Source organism: Meriones unguiculatus, chromosome 12 (assembly GCF_030254825.1).
Source record: "Meriones unguiculatus strain TT.TT164.6M chromosome 12, Bangor_MerUng_6.1, whole genome shotgun sequence".
Classification (NCBI taxonomy): domain Eukaryota; kingdom Metazoa; phylum Chordata; class Mammalia; order Rodentia; family Muridae; genus Meriones; species Meriones unguiculatus.
Window position 1 is genome coordinate 90,633,334 of NC_083360.1, and position 14,676 is coordinate 90,648,009.

The following is a 14,676-nucleotide window of genomic DNA, read 5'->3' on the forward strand; positions in this document are numbered from 1 at the left end:
TCTCGGCGGCGCACACGGCGGCTGCTAACGACGCCCGGGGCGGGAGCGGGAGGAGAGTGCGCGGCGGGGGGCGGAGGGGGGCGAGCGGCCACGCGCACACCCGGGGCCGAAAAACCCCACAAAACCCCGCAAACGTGAGCCCCTCGGCGGGAGCAGGCCCCGGCCGCCGCCCCCGGGGGCCCGCCGGGCCCTCTCCTCCGTCCTCCCCCGCGCGCGCCGCGGCCTCGGCGGCCTCTCCCGGGCCGTCCCCGGGGGTCCCCTTCCACGGCGCCCCTCCCGCCGGGGAGCCTCTCTTCCTTCCTTCCCCCTTTTCCCCTTGCGCAACCGACAGAAAATCGCCAGGCGCGGGCGGCTGCCACCGCTGCTGGGCTCCGGCGTGCGTGCGGGCGGCCGCGGCGGCTCCCACGCGCGCGGGCTCCGGGCCATCGGCGGTGTGCGGGAGCGGGGACCCCCGCGTCGTGTGGGGGCGGGGTGGGGGTCCCGACCTTCCCTCGGGCCCCCCCGGGTTTTATTCGTTGTGCGTGAATCACCCCGTTTCCTCTCTCGGCGAGGTCGGGCCCCCGCGGGGCGCGGCTCGGTTATGCCGCGCGGGTGCGCCCCCCACCCCGTGGGCTCGCGCGTCCGTGGGCGGCTGCGTGTGACTGATGGCGCTGGGTGGCGTTGGACAGCGCGGCCGCTCTGCCCACGCCGGCTGGCGGGGGCCCCCGAGCCGCCTCGCGCTCCCCCGCTCCCCTCCTCCGGGGCTGGGCCGCGCGCGGTCCTGTCCGCCGGGGGACCCGCGCCCGGGGGCCCGTGTCCTTTAGAGGTGCGTTGGCGAATCGCCGGGGGCGGGGGCGGGGGGGCGGGGAGCGGGGTCTCACATTTTACCCCAAATTATGATGAGCCGGGGGGTGGGGGGCGGAGGTCTGGGCCTCGGTGTGTGTGGGGGGTCCGCCGGTTGGGGGTGGGGAGGGCGGGTTCTCCCGAGCCGGAGGAGAGCGGACAGCGCTCCCCGGGGCCACCCTCTCCGCGCCGGGCCCGAGCCGCGCTGCGCCCCGGCTCCACCCGCCTCCGGTTGGTTCGGCGGGTGCGTCCGCGGCGGCTGGGAGAGAGGCCGGGGGGGGGGGGGGGGACACTGGGCGCGTTTTCCAGGGCCGCGGCCAGGCAGGGGTGGGGGTCCCCGGGGTGACCCCGTCGGGGGGTCCGAGCCCCGCTGAGTCGCCCTCGGGGTCCGCCCTGGTTGGAAGGATCGCGCCGGCGCCGCCAGCTCGACGAGAAGCGATTGTCGTCCCCCCCCCGTGACCGTCCCCGTCCTCGTCATCGCCGCCGTCGCCATTAAACCCCCCCCCCCCCGTTCGTTCAAACGGTCCCACGAAAGGCTCGCCCGCTCCGACCCCCAGCCCCCTCGGTGGGAGAACAAAGCCGCCCGCCGCCGCCCCTCCCCGGCTCGGCTTCCCAAGTCGCCGGGTTTGGGGCTGGAGAGGGAAAACGGAGAGGCGGTCGGGGGGGGGGGGGGAGTAGCCACAGCGCAGCCCTTCACCTCCGGGAGCACCGGGGGTGGGGGGGAGAGGGTCCCCGGCTTCCGCCGCGGGAGGACGCCTTGGCGATTAACCCGAGGCTCCGGCGTGTCCGGAGAAGGTGGACTTCCCGGGCAGAACGAATTCAAAGGCCCGAGGGGGCCCGGGGAGGGGGGAGCCCACCAGGGCCGGCTCCCTCCCCTGCTCTTCCCTGCCCCACCTTCCCTTCTGCCTTGTCCGGCGCTGCAAAACGGTGCGAGAGTTTCCCCCACCTGCCGGGCAAACCCTGGAGAAATCGGGGATCGCCGGCTGCAAAGGTGGCGGAGGGAACGGGCGCAGAGAGAGCCTCCCCCGCCGCCCTCACCTCGCTCGGAGGAGAGCAAGGGCCAGATGCGGCCTCCCCCCACCCCACCCCCGCCTTTCTGCGGGGAAGCGGGGCCTTCGGGGGCGCCTCCTGCCTCCGCTCCGGCCCGGCGCTTGGCAGATGTGGGGGGGGGAAGGGGGGACTCCTAAGTTCTGACCCTGCGACCCGGGGACGCCCGTCTCGTCCACCCCATCCTCTCCTCCCGCGTCAGGCAGGGGATCACGCCCTTGCGCCGCGGGGCAGACCGCGTAGACTCGTCCCTGATCGGAAAACAAATTCAGCCCTACCGAATCGGGCAGACCCGTTAGCAGGGTTCCACAAGGTCCGGGGCAGCCTGCCGGAGAGGCCGCTGTTGTTGGACCGAGGGGTTATCCCTGATTGGTCAGGTGGAGGGTTCTTTTTTTTTTTTTTTTTAATGGGGGGGGGGATGTGTTTGGGGGAGGGGGCCTCCGAACACCTGCAAATTGTAGGCGGGAAGCCCTTGGCTATTCTCCGGGCTGGCGGGGCACAGGAGGTAGATCCCAGCCACTGACCCCCCGTTTTCTCTCTCGCCCTCCCTCTTTCTCTCCACCCCCATCTTTCCTGGAAACTCGCTTTGGGCGCGGCAGACGGCGCAGGACCTCGCGGCTCGCTAAGTAACTGCCGGCCTCTCGGCGAGGCCCGGGGAAAAGCCAGCGCCGGGGTCCTACCTTGATCCCTCCGCAGAGGTCCTCACCAGACGGCCCCGGTCCCTCTAAATATGCCCCAGGTGAGCTGCGGGCCACAGTCCGGGGGGACGGGGGCGGGAGGGGGCGATGTCTGTGCAAACGGGGTTCAGGGTTGTGGGGGACCGGGGTGGGGTAGGCTCAGAACCGAGAAGGTGAGCGGAGGGGAGAGGTGGCGTGGGGGGGGGACGACCAACCTAGGCTGACTCTTCCCGGGATCTTACGGCCACTCAGCTGCCTCAGGCCTCCGGCAGGGCCCTTTCCTTTTTCCGGCCTTCGATAAAACCAGCTGGTTGGATTATGTCGTGTGTGTCCCCGTCCCCCCCCCCCCCCCGGGCCGCTCCCATGGTCTCAGTTCCGAGCACATTTCATAAGGCCGGTAACTTTATTGTGCCTACATCCGGGTGGCGCAGGCTGAGCTTGGGGCTCCAGGCAGGAAAAGGACCAAGGCCATCCCGGCTGAGGCCTGAGGCCTAAGGAGCTAGGTTGGAAGGCATCTCCAGGCCCGAGGTGGCCGAGACCACGTTCACCGGCGGGTTAGGCTGCGGCCCAGGCTTTGTGTTTCTCCGCCGACTCTTGTTCCCTTGTTCAGGCACAGATTGTCACACGCTGGCGTTGGGGCAACTGGACGCTGAAGGTGGCGTGGAGGCTGCAGCCTGGGTCTCCGCAGCACAAAGAGCTGAGATGGTCGCGTGCGCTAGCCTAGTCCTGAGCCCCCTCCTTTTTCCATCCTCCCTTAATAAAAACAAATGCGTACAAAACCAGCTAGTGTTAACCCCTGGGCTGCTGGAGGTGACCCTGGTCTTAGGAGGGTTTCCCGAGGTTCCGGGAGGTTCGGGAGCCGGGCATGGGGAGTTCTCTTGGAAGCCTTGAAGGTTTATAGCATCTGGAGAGGCGCTGGGGCCAGGGTCAGCTTATCCGGACTACGTGTTCCCTGTGGCCTTTGGGAACCTGCTTGTGTCGTTGCAGCAGAACTGATGAGGGAGCCAGAAGGGAGCTGGGGCTCGGTTAGTGCATGCAGGTTTGTTCCCGGGAAGCTGGGACTGTGCGCTGGTCATTGAAAGCACATAGATGGCGGTGGCGATGAGGTAGGGGGACAGCATCTCTGGCTTGTAGGTGTCGCCAGGCGCTGGTTTATTTTGGGGGCACTTCACCAGCTAGAAGGGAAAGCCAGGGCGGCTACCACACTTCTGGTTCATTTCCGGTGGTTTTTGGTATTCTCTGTGTATATAGGCATTCTGTCTCCACTATAATCATGAATTCAATTTCAGGGAAGCACCACAGACCCAGACTAGCTCTGCAGCTTGTGTAACAAGTCCTGGGGAATTTCTTAGCCCAGACAGTACTAACCCAGAACAGCTAGTGTAACCTGAATTGCAGCCGTTGGTCCCCATTTGTATTTGGCTATAAAGAGTTTTGGAGTGGTCTGAAGAAGGGCCAGTTTCCTTTCCTTACAGGGAGGGATCAGTTCCCAGGATAACGATGGTCCTGCCGTTGCAGTAGCCAAATGGGAGCTCCATGTTTGTGTCAGTGATTAGACAGACTGTTATTTGGAGCAGACTTGGGCGTGTGTGTGTGTGTGTGTGTGTGTGTGTGTTTAAAATACTCCAATTCTGGCCAGTGAGTTGACCCGGTGGATTAGGACATTGGTATCAAGCTTGACGACTTGAATTTGATCCCCAGGATCCAGGCGAAAGGAAAGACCTGAGTGAAAATTGTCCTCTGAGTTACACACTAGTGGCTCTGGCGTGCGCACCCTCATACACAAATAAGTGAATGTAACAAAAATTAAAACGAAACAAAATAACCCAACCGTCAGATCCTGTGAGCAGAAATCTGAGTTTGAAGAGTTTATTTAGCCTGCCACGGTGGTTGTGTGTGTGTGTGTGTGTGTGTGTGTGTGTGTATGCGCCCATAAACGTGCACACAGAGGAGATAGGATCATGTTTAGGCTAACTTCAAATTCAGCATCCTTCTCAGGGCTGGGGTTAAAGGCAAGCGCCACCCCAACTTAGGAGTTCACTGTATTTTTGTTTTTAAAATCAAAACAATTCCTAAGTACCCTCCAACTTGGAATCCTGAGTCTTAGAGTTTCCGTGTCTGTCCTGTTGCGGGGCCAGGTGCCATCTGGATGAACCCGGGCCATGCAAGAGCTCTCAAGCCGGTGTTAGGCGCGGTGGCTGTTTATCCTGGTTGGAATGGAGGAAGTTTCTGGGTTTATATGAGAGGGTAGGATACAGCGAGGTCTGAATTCCACGTTAATGCGGACTACCGACGTGTGTGCGCGTGGAGCGGGGAGGCCTCGCTAGCACAATTCAAGGGCCGCCTTGGTAATTCCTCCATCAGGAGGGGAACCCAGATCCCAGCGGCTTCAGGAGTACCTCCCAGGGCCTGGGTTCCTGGCGTCTTAGTCGGGTTTCCCTTCCAGACCTACCGTCCCTTTTGAGTACAGCTGGGCAGAAGGCGTGTGAAGGAGGGCAGGATCAGAATCCGGGGTCAGCTCCATTCATGGACTCCTTTCCCTGTGGTAGGATTAGCTCCCTGCAGAACACAGCGTGGGTTTGCGACCTTCCGCCTAGCCGGGGGAATGCTGGCAAAGGCGGCTGGTTCCTCTGGAACCTTTCTCCCGTCTGTAGCCGGGCTGAGCTCGGTTCCTGCAGCCTCCACTCCCTACTTCACCGCCATAACGTATCTGGGTCTACGTGTGTGGCACTTGGGTGTAGCGGTAGAGCCGGGAGAGCGTCCTAAAGCACCTTGCCGGACAGATTCCCCGCCAAAACCAGAAGGGGGGCGGGAAGGATACGCTCGCTGGGGGCCGTGTCCCCTCCCCTTCCCCCGGGGCCGAAGAAGCAGGGACCGGGTGATCTTTCTTTCTTTCCTCTGTGCATTTCCTTCCTCCTTTTTCCCCTTCGATTTTCGTTTCACCGGCTGTATTTTTCTCCTAACGCTTCTGCCGTATTTCCCCCAACTCTGTCCCCACCTTTGGACCCTGTGCGCCCCCCCCGGGGGGAGGAGGCCTGCCCTACCCTCTTCTCCCAATCTAGAGACACCCCCACCTCGCTCCAGCCCCAGGCCCACGGGGCCCTGCACGCCGCGGGGTCGGGGTGCGCGTCCGCCCCCCGCCCCCCAGCTTCCAGCGCGTGACCTCCCCTCCGCCCCCCTCCCCGTTACAGGATGACGGAGCGGCCGCCCGGCGAGGCGGCACGCAGTGACCCGCCGCTGGAGGGCCAGGACGCGGCCGAGGCCCGCATGGCCCCCCCGCACCTCGTCCTGCTCAACGGCGTCGCCAAGGAGACGAGCCGCGGCGCCGCCGCCCCGGCCGAGCCCCCAGTCATCGAGCTGGGAGCGCGCGGCGGCGCGGGGGGCGGCCCCGCCGGCGGGGGCGGGGCCGCCAGGGACTTAAAGGGCCGCGACGCGGCGGCAGCCGAAGCGCGCCACCGGGTGCCCACCACGGAGCTCTGCAGACCTCCCGGACCCGCCCCGGCGCCCGCGCCCGCCTCGGCCCCGGCGGAGCTGCCCGGAGACGGCCGCATGGTGCAGCTGAGCCCGCCCGCGCTGGCCGCCCCCGCCGGCCCCGGCCGAGCGCTGCTCTACAGCCTCAGCCAGCCGCTGGCCTCGCTAGGCAGGTGAGTGGCCCGACCCCCTGCTGCGCTCCGGGGTCCACGAGGGGCCCGGCGGGAGGGGAGGTGACGAAGGGCTCCAGGACGGAGGGGCCTAGGGTGTCCCGCCCCGCGCCAGAGTAGGAACGGGGACCCCGGGGCGACGGACTGTCAGGTAGGACCAGTGGGACTTTGGGAACGGGCGTGTGTGTGTGTGTGTGTGTGTGTGTGTGTGGTGTCCGCCTGCCCCTTTGAGGATGCGGCCAGGCGGATGGGAATGAAGAGCCGAGGAGACTGTTGATTATGTTGGAGGGACTCTTTGAGTATGGGTTGCGGGCCAGCGTCCGGACGCCCCTCTGCAGCAGAGGAGAGGTTTGCTGCGGAGGTCGGATTCTCCTCGAAGCTGCAGCGGTGGGTAGGCGGGCTGGAGCGAGGGATCTGCCGGCGGTTGCTGAGGGCAGCTCCTCTCAGCCTCTGCTGAGAGGCGGTGAGCCACGCTGTCATCTGCTCCTGGTTCTGTTCTTCTGTCCCGTTACCTGCGTTGTCGGGGCCACCGGGGTACAGCTGATGCGAGGTTCCTTGCTGGGCCCCTGTGGTGAGGGAAGGCGAGCCGCAGAGTGTAGGACAGGCGATGGGAAAAAAAAAAATTCTAGGAGAAAAATAAAAAATTCTAGGCTCCATCCAGAAGGGATGGGGAGTGATGGAGGCGCGAGGCTGGTGGGAGGGGACGCCCTGAGGCCCTTTGTGGTGTTGAAGCTGCCACCCATCACTTCCATCGCTGTCCGTCCGTGTCGCGGTCCTTGTCCCTGAGTGAAGGTCTGCGGAGCTTGTATGATTGCATCTGAGTGTGAGGGGTGTGTGTGTTTGTGCTCACTCTCTCTCTTCTCCCTCTCGCTCTCGCTCTGTGTGTGGGTGGGTGGGGGGCGCACACGGGCGCGCGCGCACGCGAGCTGGAGGACAGGAAGACCCCGTTTATGCTTTGTTCCGTATGTTCACCCGCTCTGCTTCTGTGAATGCACGTGTGAATTCAATCTGCAGTTTATGCGTTGCAGGGATTAGGGGTGCCTTAGGGGAAGGGGACTGCAGACAAGCAGGGAGAATCCACCTAAGCGACCCTTTTTCCTTTCGCCTCATCGTGATCTACCTTGGCTTCCGCAGTGGGTTTTTCGGGGAGCCGGATGCCTTCCCTATGTTCAACAACAACCGGGTGAAGAGGAGGCCCTCCCCGTATGAGATGGAGATTACCGATGGTGAGTCTACACCCAGCCCTCACCCTGGTTGGAGTATGTGCAATGGGGAGTGTGGGGACAATGCCTCCCTAGAACCCCCAGCTGCCAGAACTCTTCACCTTGCAGCTGAGTTAGGACTGGCACTTAGGCCTGTAGAGTTAGTTCCCACTCTAGGCTTGATCCCTAGAATCAAGGATAAAGGAAGAGTAGAGGGGGCTGGAGAGATGGCTCAGAGGTTAGGAGCACTGACTGTTCTTCCAGAGGTCCTGAGTTCAATTCCCAGCAACCACATGGTGGCTCACGCAGGTGTAGATGCAGGCAGAAGAATGTATACATAATGAATGAATGAATAAATAAATATATTTTAAAAAAGAAAAAGAAAGAGTAGAAACACTTCTGTTCCCAACTCCAATTCCCTTACTCCTTGAATTGAATCTTGAATCCACTTTGGCCTCTCTGGCTAGAATTGTGCCCTCAACAGGGGATCATGGAAGCAGGTGCAGAGACTCACAGACAAACTTTGGCAGGGAGTCTTATGGAAGAAGGGGGACATAGAAGGACCCGGAGGGGACAGGAGCCCTACAAGGAGACCAACAAAGCCAAAACAAAAAACAAACAAACGAAAAAACCAGGGCCCAGGAGGGGACTGACAGCATCAACCAAAGACCATGCATAGAGAGGACCTAGAACCCCTGCTCATATGTAGTCTGTAGACAGCTCAGTTTCTATGTGGGTTCTCTAGTGAGGGGAGAAGAGATAGTCTCTGACATGAACTCCGGTTGCCTGCTCCTCGATCACTTCTCCATGGTGGGGTGACCTAGCTAGCCCACAAAAGAAGAGGATCCAGGCAGTCCTGATAGGACCTGATAGGCTGGGGTCAGACAGTAGGGAGGAATACTGCCCCATCAGTGGACTAGGGGAGAGAAAAAGGGAGGGTGGGTAGGACTGGGAAGAGATGAGGGAGGGGGCTACAACCAGGATACAAAGTGAATAAATTGTAAAATAGATAAAGAAAAGCAAAAATAACAAAGAGTTTATTCCCAGGTCTGTTATGAGACCCCTCTGTACCTCCTCCACAGTCTGGGCTGAGATCGGGAGTGGAATAGATAGATAACCAGGGGACTCAGAATTGCTGGAAACTCTCTGAATGTTCTCTGGCTTGGGTGAATGGAGATCTGGAGCCCTGCCTACTTCTGCCAATGTTGACTTGACCATACCAGGCAGGAGGTGGGTTTCTGCAGGCTTAGGGGGATTTCTAAGGGATGCTGCCTGTCTGGGGGTCCAGTAGGAAGTGTGTTGAGGCTTGTAGAGAACTGGGACCACAACTGGGAGCTTGTAGAGGGTGTGCGTGTGGTGTGTGTGTATGGAACTTGAGCTTCTAGAGATGGTTCTAGAGAGGAAGGAGCTAGAGTCTGACAATACAAAAACAAACAAAAAACAAAAAACAAAACAAAACAAACAAACAAACAAAAAACAATAGCCCAGGATACAGACATGTATAAGAACCAAGATAGAATGACTTGGTGCTTCTGGATGAGAGAGAGTTCTCCAGCTCCTTGTAGGTTCTGCTGTCATGGAGGTACTCCTGGCTCCTCTTTCTCTGCCTGTCAGAAAACGGTCAGGGGACGGGGAAGCATGGGGTCTCCTCCATACAGGATTTTGTTTTTGTCTCGTCCACAGCTTGACTCCACCATCAACATGTTGTTAAAAGCCATCAGCTGCCCCCAAGGGTGGTGACAGCTATCAGTGCTGCCGTGTTTTGGATACCTATTGACTGTATCAGGCTTTTTTTGTAAAAGTCTGGTCTTTGTGTAATTCTCAACACAACCCCATGAGGTTAATTTTCACAAATGAAGACATTGACTCTCAGAGAGGTCAAGCAACTTGTTCAAAGCCATAGAGCCAAGTCCTAGACCATAATAAGTTCCGGATTCCTCCTTGCCCTCCAAAGTCCGTCTGGCTCTCATTGTGGCAATGTTTATAATACCCCCCATTCACCTAGCTCAAGAGCATCAGCCATGATGCAAAGGGTTGGTCTCCCTATGTCACAGCTGAGATACCCCCTCTTTGGTCTAGAAGTCTGGGGACAGCAAATCACTTTCTCCGAGACAGTCCAGTGTAGGTGTGCCCAATAGGTTTGTGGTGTTTCCCCATTCTGCATCTGACCCTTAAAAGGCTTCAGGGAACTGCAGGGAGGGCAAGGGCTGAAACACACAGCCCTTGGGTCTAGGCACAGGCGATGAAAGAAAGGCTCCATCAAGATGAGGTGTCCACTTGGACAAGCAAGTCCCAGACGGAGCACCTCCTTAGCCATAAAGTTACCAGTGGACTCAGGTGGCCTCTTAGCCTTTTCCTTCTCCCTGCCCTTCCCCACCTCCCATGCTTCCAATCTGAGCCCTGGACCCTGAGGCTACTAGACGAGGATAGGCAGGGTCCTCAGTCCGGGCTGTCCCTTCTGTACACTGAACTTCCCGAAGGTTGTCATGGGGCCTGTGGCTCTGTGGTGGCACAGTAACTCTGGGGAAGCGGTAACCTCGGCCAAGGGCTCAGGAATACTGGTGGAAGCTCTTGTGTCTCCTCTGGCTGCGAGAAGCCCAGGTCATGCTCAAATACTTGGCCCCGTGCTCTGCACACCTTGGGTGCTGCACATGCGCGCAGTCTCAGTGTGACGGTGTGTGACGGTCATCACTGGCCCAGGGGCAGTTGTCTCTCTATTCTCCTCCTGAGGTCGGGGGCCTACAGGTCTTTCCTTTCCCTTCGGCTCTCCACCCTCTCCTCCATTCTCCCACCTGCCACTGTGAAAGGCCACTTGAGAAACATCCGCTGAGCTTGTACTTTGGGCCTCTGTCAGCCCTGGAACTGAATGTCCACCTTCCGCTCTGTAGGGACCCATGAGATATGGACACTGCCCCCTTTCTTCTCGTGTGCCCACTATTCCAGTCAGGCTTTATTCCCCTCCTGTGTCTAGACTGCTTTGCTTCCACCGGAAGTTTTGTTTTGTTTCCTTTTACATAATGCTGCTGCTGAGAGAAGTCTTTGCCGGCTACCTTAGCTAAGGACGGTAGCCTCGGTACATCTTTTACTCACCAGTCTGCCCCTTTGGTTGTGGTTTTCATCTGTTTGCTCCCTGTTCATCATCTCCCATCTCCATTAAAATGCAAACTCCATGAGGATAATGACTCTGCCTGAGCCAGGTAGTGGTGGTGCCTTTAATCCCAGGCCTGGGGAGGCAGGGGTCAACAGATCTCTGAGTTCAAGGCCAGCACTGTGTACCTATAGAGTTAGTTTCAGGACAGGACAGTTAGTTTCAGGCTACGGAGAGAAACCCTGTCTCGAAGAATTTTAAAAAATAAATAAAGACCATGCCTGCCTTGTCTTCTTCTCTTACTTAATGCCGACCACCGCGGTAGTTGTGAGTGAAAAACTGGTGGACAGAGTAGGAGCTGTCTCTCACTTAGTGAAGGCTGACGCAGACGCCATTATTGTGGGCACTTTACCCTGTGTGCTGTCGGAAATTGAACCCAGGTCGCCCGGCTTCAATCATCTTTTAATATCTGAGGGCTCTTGGCGTACATGAGTGAATGAAATAATGGCCCTTGTTTAGCCTGGTGTAGCAAAGAGCACCTTTAATCCCAGAATGTGGGAGCCAGAGGCAGGTGGGTCTCTGAGTTCAAGGCTATCTTGGTCTGTGTAATGAGTTGAAGGACATCCAGAGCTACATAGTGAAACCCTGACTCAAAAGAGAGAGACACACACACACACACACACACACACACACACACACACACACGAAAGAAATATTAAGCAGCCAGATGTGGTGGCATATGCCTTTAATCCCAGCACTCAGGGAGGCAGAGGCAGGCAGATTGATGTGAGTTCGAGGCCAGCCTGGTCTGCAAAGTGAGTCCAGAACAAGGCTACACAGAGAAGCCTTTTCTTGAAACAAAAATACTAAATTCTGCACGGCCCATAGGAGGGGCCTAGCACAGTCAATTGGACACACATCATTAATGGAAGGTGATGGAGAGGAAGGGGGCAGGGTTGTGAGATTGGTAAGATAGGGCTGGAGGGATGAGGAGCCCTTTGACGGCCCCTGCTTACTTGTAACCCAGGTCCTTTCACCCTCAGGCCCTCATACCAAAGTAGTGCGGCGTATCTTCACCAACAGCCGGGAGCGCTGGCGGCAGCAGAACGTGAATGGGGCATTCGCCGAGCTCCGGAAGCTGATCCCCACGCACCCACCAGACAAGAAGCTAAGCAAAAACGAGATCCTGCGCCTCGCCATGAAGTACATCAATTTCTTGGCCAAGTTGCTCAATGACCAGGAGGAGGAAGGAACCCAACGTGCCAAGCCTGGCAAGGACCCCGTGGTGGGAGCTGGTGGGGGTGGGGCAGGGGGCGGCCTACCCCCTGAAGACCTTCTACAGGACGCGCTTTCCCCCAATTCCAGCTGCGGCAGCTCTCTGGATGGGGCAGCCAGCCCGGACAGTTACACAGAGGAGCCAACCCCCAAGCACACGGCCCGCAGCCTCCATCCTGCCCTACTGCCTGCTGCAGATGGGGCTGGTCCCCGGTGATGTATCTGGGGCTGCCCAGAGCCGGCAGACAGGGGCTTTTAGGTCCCCGGGTTGCTTGGCTTCAGGGCAGATGGGATGAGAAGCAGGGCAATGGACTTGATAAACTTCCCTTATAATCTGAACTTTGGGAAGTCCCAACTGACCCTGGCCAGGCGTTTCTGTTTCCTGCCCGGAGACGGAAAAGGAAAACGAAGTTAAGTAGTAGGTACTTTATCCGAAGATGGCACGGTCCTCTCCCTCTCCCATCCCCCGCGACGTCCCAGTTATGAGGCTCAAGTGTCAATGTTTTTGGTCTAGAGTTTGTGAAACTTGGTTTAGATAAGATCTGGGGTTGTTACCTGTTACCTGAGGCATCCCTAGGCCTCTGCCTTGCCTTTAGCCCATCCCGAGCTGGCTGGGGTGGCTTTTGTGGCAGCTTCTGTTCAAATATATAGGTACCCAAGAGCTGCCCATTTCTTGAGCCCCATCTTCATCCAGGTCCGTGTTGGTCCATCCAGCTTGCCAGCTGCTGCGGAGAGTCAAGCCTCGAGGTGCCTTCTTCAGGGCCTGGTTGGAAAAGATGGCCAGTGAATAGACAGCCTGCTCTCAACTAGCTGGGCCAGAAAACCCAACAGCCCTTCTTGCCCCAGGGAACCAGAGCTCTGCTTTCTCCCCGCTGAGACTTGCCTTTCTATCCTGTGGCTGTGAGGACCAAGTCAGCAGCCCTGAGCATGCTCTGTTAGGCTGTGTGCAGGCACAGAAAGGGAAAGTGACATTAGGGTGAAACAAAGCAACAGTGTTTGGGGCTCTGGGTTTCACCTCCTGCACGTCACTGTCTGTGCAAGAGAGCAAATGATGGTGGGCTGACGCATTGCATGCTGGTGCTGGGGCTACGCAGCCCACGGGCTTCCCCAGGGAGCTGAAAGGGAAGCTTTCTTTTGCAAGATGTCTCTTGGCTGATGGTCTGGACTTCCAAACGGAGTACAAACTGTCTTGTAAATACTCTGTTTGGGATTTTGCTTGACCAGTTTTTGGTGGCAACTTTACGCCATGAACAACCCAAGATGCAGCCCGCTGCTAGGGCAAGGAGTCCAGTCACAGGCAAGGCCCTGGCTGAGACCTGGGCCCGCATATTTGCTCAGCTTAACTTTTAAGTACGCCCCTGTCTCCCAAAGTGCAGGCCCTACATGTGTGCACGCTAGGTTGATTTAACGCGATGTGAGTGGCCCCCTCTGAAAGCTGTACATGAAATTTTTGTAAAGCAAATCCTCCTTCTCTGTCTCTTAAAGAAATAACCCCTGCGAGTCATTTTTGTAAAGTGGAGAAGTCTTTTTGTCGTGCGGACAGCTCCCCCCTGGTTTCTCTTCTGCGTCGAACCAGCCGGTGGGACCGATTTTTCGTAAAGCTGGGCCTGCCTATAGTGAAGTTCAAGCTCACGGAACAAACTGCACAGAAGTCCCATGTCTCGGTCATTGCATCGGTGTCACCAGCTCGTACTCTCTTCCTCCAGGCTTTGCCTTTGAGCCACAGGGAAAGCTCCATCATGTGATGTAAGAGCCCATCACTTCTCTGTTTGAGTTTCAGCACTATGATGTTGCCTGAGTGTAGACTTAGGCAGACAGAGATGGCTCCTGGTCCTCTCCCTATCTTCCTATTAAGTGCTGAGGTTCCCCCAGGTATAGGAACAATTATGGTCAGCTGCTGAGGCACTGTGATTCTTGTCTCATCACATTGTGCTATCACATATATTACCATGAGCATTAAGGTTGGTTCCTAAGCATCGCTTGGGTGTCAGTCCAAGGACTCAGACCCATGAGAAAAACGGAACAATTGTCCTGGGCACTAAGCTTGTTTTTTGCTTCTCAGTGGAGTAATGACCTGGGAATGAAAAATGTGGATCTTGTCGGTGGGTTTCATGAGAGGTATCACACATTTGCCGGGAGCTTAAGCTGTGGTTCCCTTTCTCAGCGTTACAGCCTCGCTGGGCATTCCGGGTTCAGTGCCTAGCGCAGACGCAAGAGAAGCTGCATTTCCTTTGGTGGTGACCCTGCTGTGAGGTTCCGGCCAGAGTTCAGGCCCTGGGCAGTTGATATTTGTGTAATTTAGGTAATAAAATACTTTCCCTTGAGCTATCTAGATCCTCATTTCTCAGGATTAATCTTAATTTCTCCCTGATTCCAAGGCAAGAGACAGGAGTGGGAGAGGGAGAGAGATTGGGGGCATGGTCAGTGCCTCCAGACTGCTAAAATTCTAAAGGGGCGAGACAGGGAGAACCAGGTGCCTGGTCTTTGTAAGAGCTAAGGAAGACCCCGAATTCTGTTTTCATGCTCCACACCCCATATCTTTCTTTGCCTCCTCAAAACTCTTGAAGAAATGGCAACATCACAAGAATAGTATCTATACGAAGGAGGGGAATGTAGCTGTGAGGAAAACAACTATGACCGTAACCACTCGAGGGAATCCTACCTTCCAAGAATAATCCATGTTTGGTTGCGGTGGTAAGTGACAAGATGGTACAACTTTATCCTCTCCCAGAAACGAAAACAAAGGGCACAGCAACTGTAGTGAGCCGACAGCTCTTTTGGCCTTTTGCGTGGGTCTCACCGTACTTGGGGTCCCAGGGTACACGACCCTCTGCCTCAGCCTTGCCTCAGCCTGTGTACACAGCATGCCGTGTCTGTGGGCAAGCCCAGCACTTTCTGTCAGTGTCGTACTGTATGTGATGAGC

At 57.7% G+C, this 14,676-nt stretch overlaps 1 protein-coding gene across 7 annotated transcripts; it reads left to right on the plus strand.

Annotated features, from left to right (window-relative positions):
- Nucleotides 1-562: 562 nt before the first annotated feature.
- Nucleotides 563-14,087, plus strand: Tal1 (TAL bHLH transcription factor 1, erythroid differentiation factor). 7 transcript variants are annotated; one of them, XM_060366176.1, is made up of 6 exons: nucleotides 1,821-2,241; nucleotides 2,469-2,608; nucleotides 5,738-6,190; nucleotides 7,322-7,413; nucleotides 11,521-11,748; nucleotides 11,843-14,087. In XM_060366176.1, the coding sequence occupies exons 3-6, from the start codon at nucleotides 5,739-5,741 to the stop codon at nucleotides 12,046-12,048; spliced, it is 978 nt and encodes a 325-aa protein (XP_060222159.1). In that variant the 5' UTR covers nucleotides 1,821-2,241; nucleotides 2,469-2,608; nucleotide 5,738; the 3' UTR covers nucleotides 12,049-14,087. The 7 variants fall into 7 exon arrangements, with proteins under 7 accessions (XP_060222153.1, XP_060222156.1, XP_060222158.1 ...); XM_060366170.1 differs by lacking the exon at nucleotides 1,821-2,241 and adding an exon at nucleotides 563-805 and having other exon boundaries at nucleotides 11,521-14,087; XM_060366173.1 differs by lacking the exon at nucleotides 1,821-2,241 and adding an exon at nucleotides 1,098-1,813 and having other exon boundaries at nucleotides 11,521-14,087.
- Nucleotides 14,088-14,676: the final 589 nt, after the last annotated feature.